At 41.8% G+C, this 6000-nt stretch overlaps 1 protein-coding gene across 2 annotated transcripts in view; it reads right to left on the bottom strand.

Annotated features, from left to right (window-relative positions):
- Positions 1-397: 397 nt before the first annotated feature.
- Positions 398-6000, bottom strand: part of SYBU (syntabulin) — a 65117-nt gene continuing 59514 nt past the window's right edge. Inside the window, exons 8-10 of one of the 2 annotated variants that reach the window (XM_075825816.1) lie at positions 4690-4896; positions 4140-4289; positions 398-2787 (exon numbers count right to left, since the gene is read on the bottom strand). In XM_075825816.1, coding sequence (XP_075681931.1) covers positions 1707-2787; positions 4140-4289; positions 4690-4896 — 1438 coding nt within the window. In that variant the 3' untranslated portion in view covers positions 398-1706. The remainder of the gene's footprint in view (positions 2788-4139; positions 4290-4689; positions 4897-6000) is intronic. The other variant, XM_075825817.1, reaches the window with a different exon arrangement.

Below are 6000 nucleotides of genomic sequence, written 5' to 3'. Positions count from 1 at the left end.
TTTAACAAATGTCATCCACACGCTGCGTACAATTTCCCACCAGAAATTAACCTGCAGTGCGTATTCCTGCTGCGGAAATTGGACAGAATTGCTGTGTTTTTCAGAGGCGATATCACATCTGCCAACAGTGAGAAAAACGCAGCTAAATACGCAATATTTTCTGCAGTAAAAAAACAAAAAAACGCATGAAATGGTGCAGTTTTTTCACTGCAGAAATCCTGCTAGTTTCCGCGGAATCGCTGCAAAAATTTTCTGCAGCAATTCTGTTACGTGTGGATGAGACCCAATAGTTGTACTTCTCATGAAATCTAGTTAATTTTAACTTCTCAATACAAAAAAAGTCAACAAAAAATAAAAAGATAAAATTACTTACAAGTCAAAAATCCAGACAGAGATGTATGATGTAGAGAAGGTCTTTTTATTGAATCTGTACATACAGACATCCGGCAAGCTGTGTTTGCGTACAGCAACACATAATATATACTAAATAAATATGGAAATGGTCCACTTCTAGAATTTATTAGAATTACTATACACTAGATCAATAAATACATCTCGTCATGCTATTTTACGTTGTAAACACTTTGCAATAACCTCTTTTAAATACAGGCACAACTCTCAGTACAACATGCTCTGACACAATGCAGTTACCAATAAAACTTACATTACCATAGGTAACAATAAATACTTCACAGATAGCCAAGCATACCTACAGCGGAAACTGGGGCTCTATGACATGGTGCCATGACAGCGCTGCTAGGAAGATTTGGAATGCAATGGATAGTAATATTTCATATACCAAAACACCAGCAAGTAGGTTACAATGAAGGGTACGGCGAGGTCAGTGAATGTCTCAGGTGCTGTTAAACTAGTGCAGGACAATGAGAAAAAGCACACAAAAAGCACAACAATAAAGAGCAGCCGGGCTGCAGAAGTCAATTGTACGAGTGCAAAACTTGGAATTGTAACATTCAATAGTACATTTTTTTTCCCCTTCACAAATTTAGTTTAATGTATGAATGGGAGGAAACACGATCAATTATTATTATATATTTTTTTTTAAACTTCATTTTTTTTGTCTGCATTTAATAGGAAACAAAGTGATTTAGGTGATAAAGTGCAAATGAAAATCATTTTAGGTGCAATAGTGCCAAATTGAATTGATTCAATTTGATAAGTGCTCTATATGCTGTAGCAAATTACATTAAAGGGGAAGTAACACTTTAAGATTATAATCTGGCAGTGTTGTATTCGAGATGGCAACTAAGTAGAAGTTATCATTCAGACGGGCGTACAGTCCATAATGTGGGTGTATCACCAGGACCTTTTACTAAACCAAACTAGGGGTCTATGCTGCTGTAAGTTCAGTTCAGCAGAAACACAGTGGATCCAGGTGTTGCACCCATGTCGAACTGCCCGTATTCTGGATGCGATACGCCTGTCTGAAAGAGACCTTACAATGTTCCTTCCATATTTCTGAAATCTCGGTGCAATATATTTGGCCCGTCTCTCTATTGGTTGTGAATACATCAAACAAGCAATAGAAAGTACCAAACAAAAGCACTGGATGACAATAATACATTAGGAACAAAGTTGGTACTTTAAAAGAGATTTAAAAACTGGTAGATCATATACAGTTTCCCCTTTAAGCACGTAGGACAGGACCGTGTCCAGTCAACGGTAAAGGTAATCAAAAATGTCAAGATCTAAATATAAGCATTGGTGGATGTTCTCCGTAGAGTATGTAAAGCCATCAAGCAACAACCCCGCATCATAGTACCAAAGTTATACACAGGGTCACGGTTCCCCCTTTGTGTAGTGAATGCCCATAAAACAGATGGAATTACAGGCACTGCCACAGCCAGGAGGTCGGTCAAAAAATGGTCACTCCAGTGGTTTTTGGCTACACAAGTCGGTGTTGGATCTTTACTTAGCAGTGGAACTGAAGGTCCATAAAAGTCAAGTTCTCTCATGGCACGGTTTGACATGGAAATTGGAAGAGAATCATTGTGCGGGGAATCAGGGGATAAAAGGATGGCAGAATTAGGATCATCCGGGGTCAAGTCTATGAGGTTAGTAGAACCAGTAGAACATTTGAGTTGGAGACCTTGCCAAACTGAGGAAGATCGACCAATCAGATTGTCATTATGGGATTTGAAAATCTTCATGATGATATTTTCAAGATCAAGGCTGTAAGGAACAACATCGGTCTGGATTGCCTGATCCATCAAATGTGAGCCTTGAGCCCATTTTGAATTAAATTTCTCTCTCTCCTTTTCAAACTCGACCATGCCCTGCAATGTAGAAGAATTCAAGTTTGACAGACTTCCTCGATCACTTCTGGTCTCCATCAGGACATCCTCATATAGAGAGTCTCGGGTTGCAAGATCATAGTCTGCCATTTCCTCGGTTGCTTGGTCTTCCATTAGAAGTCCATCTGACATTTTATCATAAATGGCACTTTCTGTAAGAGATGCCCCTGGCGAGTTACAAATGTAATCCAAATAAGAGTCATCTCTAAATACGCCATCTTGAGCCAGCTCCATGCTGCGCAGCAGGGTCTCCAGCTTCCGGTTTTGAATATTAATGTCTATGAAATATTTTTGAATTCCTTTATCCTTCTCAGCCAAACTATTTTTCATGGTCTCAATAAACTGCTTTAATTGCTTGATTTCCTTCCGTGCTTCTTTTAAGGCTAGTTGGGCCTCCACACGATGACATTCCTCTTCAATCCAGTCTTCTCTCATACGAGCAAGCTGAGATTTCAAGTCTTCGATTTCGGTTTCCCTGCAATTAAAATAATGCTATATCTCAGACAAGAACCATCTCAAAACTACACATGAACAACGTTATGCTTATTTGATGGAAAAATATCAGTGTTCCTGCCTGAAGTGATCAAACTGGGTGTTTTAAGAGTAGGAGAGACAATGTGGTTACTGAACACTTGAATATCACCCAATGGTTTGTGAAATTTCACATCAATGACGATGCCTTTGTTGTTTGAACATAGCCTTAAAGTTAAAGGATGGTGCAAAAGAACCACACAGGGCGGATACGCTGCGTAAAAGCACACAGTGTATATGCACTGGTTACTGTAGGGAATTCCGGTCGAAAAACTGCACCAAATTGTGGTGCAGTTGTACGGCCGGAATGTCCGCTGTGGAAATACTGCAATGACAAAAAAGAAATAAATGGATATACTTACCATGAAGACGAGTCTCTCCAATATCCGGACGTTCTGCAGCCCCTGGATGACGTTTCTTCCCATGTGACCGCTGCAGTATGTGATTGGCTGCAGCAGTAACTTGGGATGATACATCATCCCATGAGGCCGGCCTGGTTGAAGAAGCATAGAATTCTGTGTTGTGATTTTTGATTTGGAATTGCAGCGTTTCCGCTCCAAAAATCACAACATCTGCTATTTGTTGCAGGTTTAACCTTCCCATTGAATTCAATGGGGGAAATCCGCAACAAAAAGCAGCGATTACGCAAATACAATTGACATGCTGCAGATTTTAAAAAATAAAAATAAAAAAAAATTTGGGCATTTATTCCACTTATTTACGCAGCGAGTAGATGAGGTTTGTTCAAATCTCATGCACTCTGCTGCTACTGTATTATGCTGCGTATTTTCCGCAACAAAATCTGTTGCAGAAAAACCAAAAGCAAGGCTTAAAATGGTGTCGGTTTTGCCTCTCTGGTTTTTGTTTTTCCCCTCCACCCTCTTCATAACCCATGGGCCAATTCCCCAACCCCTCATTTGCCAATGTTGTAGTTCATCTGAAGATGGGGAGTGCAGCCCGGAGTTGAAAACGAGCCAAGAGGGAGGAAGGTAAGTAAATGGAGGGCTGGATAGCAGTGGGGTTACTGTAGTAACTGGGGCCAAAGAATTCTCCCCCGGCAATAAAATAAAAAATGTGACTTTTTTTTTTCCCTCCTTAATTTCATTTGGACTCCTGATGGCAGTACCAGCTGTACTACCCTGATGGCAGCCTTGCCCACAATGCACTGCTTTCTGATAACCTGAATTTAGCTTTGAACATGATTGGAAGAGAAGAATGATTGACTGAAAACAGATGGATCACTACAATACTTGGAAGCCATCATCATTATTGTAAAGATCTCTAAATGGACAATACCTTTCCTCCAGAGAGCTCTGCGACTCCTTCAGCTTTGACTTCAGGTGTCGTATTGAGACTTCCTTCTGCTGAAGTGGGGTCAGATATTGCTCAGGACATGGTGGTTTAATGCCATGGTTATCACCACAAGATGCGTATCGCATGGTACGTCTATGGAGAAGACACAGCAGCTTGAAAACCGTCAACGATTCTTACAATATCCGGTTATTAAAGAAGGAAGACCTTTAAGAAGCCTACGCCAGAATAGACAGAACATCCCCTTTATTTGTTACGAGACCTGTCTTATTACGTACCTCACATGCATGTTGTTATCCGACAAAGAACGCCACTGCACCAGGTCTAGCTTTCCAATTAAACAATGTCTTTATTCCATAGTAGACAAATATGCATATTGCTTTGTTGATATTCTGGATCTGGTGCAGTGGAATTCTTTGTCGCATAGGGACTCGTGCCGGGACCAGGATCCACATTTGCACAGTGATCTGCCCAGAGTGTGCCGAGGATCCTCTCTTATTCTACACATGCATGTTGGTAAAATACATAAATTTACCGTAGAGTCGGGCTGGTGTCGCTGCCCTTGTAAGATCCAGAGTTACTGCTGCTCGGAGAAGAGACTCCATAGGGATCATGAACATTTATGGGGCTGGTCTGATTTCTGCACAGCACCGAGAAGAGATCCTTCTCACGTGAGGCCGGGGGACTATGCACAGGCTTCGCTGAAGAGCATGTATGACTTCGTCCATGGGAAACACGGCTACTGGAACAAAAAAAATAAAAATCTCAAAAGGAGGAGCATTAACACACTAGTTCTTCTCAATTAATTGGATCAAAAAGTTAATTTCAGTAATTCAATTTAAAAAGTGAAAACTCCTATATTATATAGATTCATTACAAACAGTGATCTATTTCTAGCATTTATTTCTTTTAAATGTTGATGATTATGGCGAATAGTTAATGAAAACCCAAACTTTAGTGTCTCAGAAAATTTGAATATTATATAAGCCTAATTTCAAAAATTATTTTTAAAACCGAAATGTTTGCCTACTGAAAAGTATGTGCAGTATATGCCCTCAATACTTGGTTGGGGCTTCGAATCTGCATGAACTACTGGCATCAATGTGGCATGGAGGCGATCAGCTTGTGGCACTGCTGAGGTGTTATGGAAGACCAGGTTGCTTCATCACGGACTGTGGAAACGTCACAAAGTAAATTTTGCATTTCATTTGGAGTCTGGAGGAAGAGTGGAGAGGCACTTAATCCAAGTGTCTTGCGGTCCAGTGTGAAGTTTCCACAGTCGGTGATGGTTTGGGGGCCATGTCATCTGCTGGTGTTGTATCAAGTTCAGTCAGTGCAGCATCTACCAGGAAATTTTCGAGCACTTCATGCTTCCCTCTGCTGACAAGCTTTATGGAGATGCCGATTTCATTTTCCAGCAGGACTTGGCACCTGCCCACACTGCCAAAACTACCAATACCTGGTTTACAAGGGCGTAACTAGGAAACACTGGGCCCCATAGCAAACTTTTGATTGGGCCCCCCTCTCCTGGGTGTCACACAGAGCCTGGCCTTGTACATACAGCCCCCCCCCTGTAGACCGTGCTATACAGACCCCCCCCTGTAGACCGTGCTATACAGACCCCCCTCCTGTAGACCGTGCTATACAGACCCCCCTCCTGTAGACCGTGCTATACAGACCCCCCTCCTGTAGACCGTGCTATACAGACCCCCCTCCTGTAGACCGTGCTATACAGACCCCCCTCCTGTAGACCGTGCTATACAGACCCCCCTCCTGTAGACCGTGCTATACAGACCCCCCTCCTGTAGACCGTGCTATACAGACCCCCCTCCTGTAGACCGTGCTA

This window comes from Rhinoderma darwinii, chromosome 5 (assembly GCF_050947455.1).
Source record: "Rhinoderma darwinii isolate aRhiDar2 chromosome 5, aRhiDar2.hap1, whole genome shotgun sequence".
NCBI classification, from domain to species: domain Eukaryota; kingdom Metazoa; phylum Chordata; class Amphibia; order Anura; family Rhinodermatidae; genus Rhinoderma; species Rhinoderma darwinii.
Note: the sequence above shows the minus strand (reverse complement) of the source record. Positions and strands in the feature narration are given on the sequence as shown.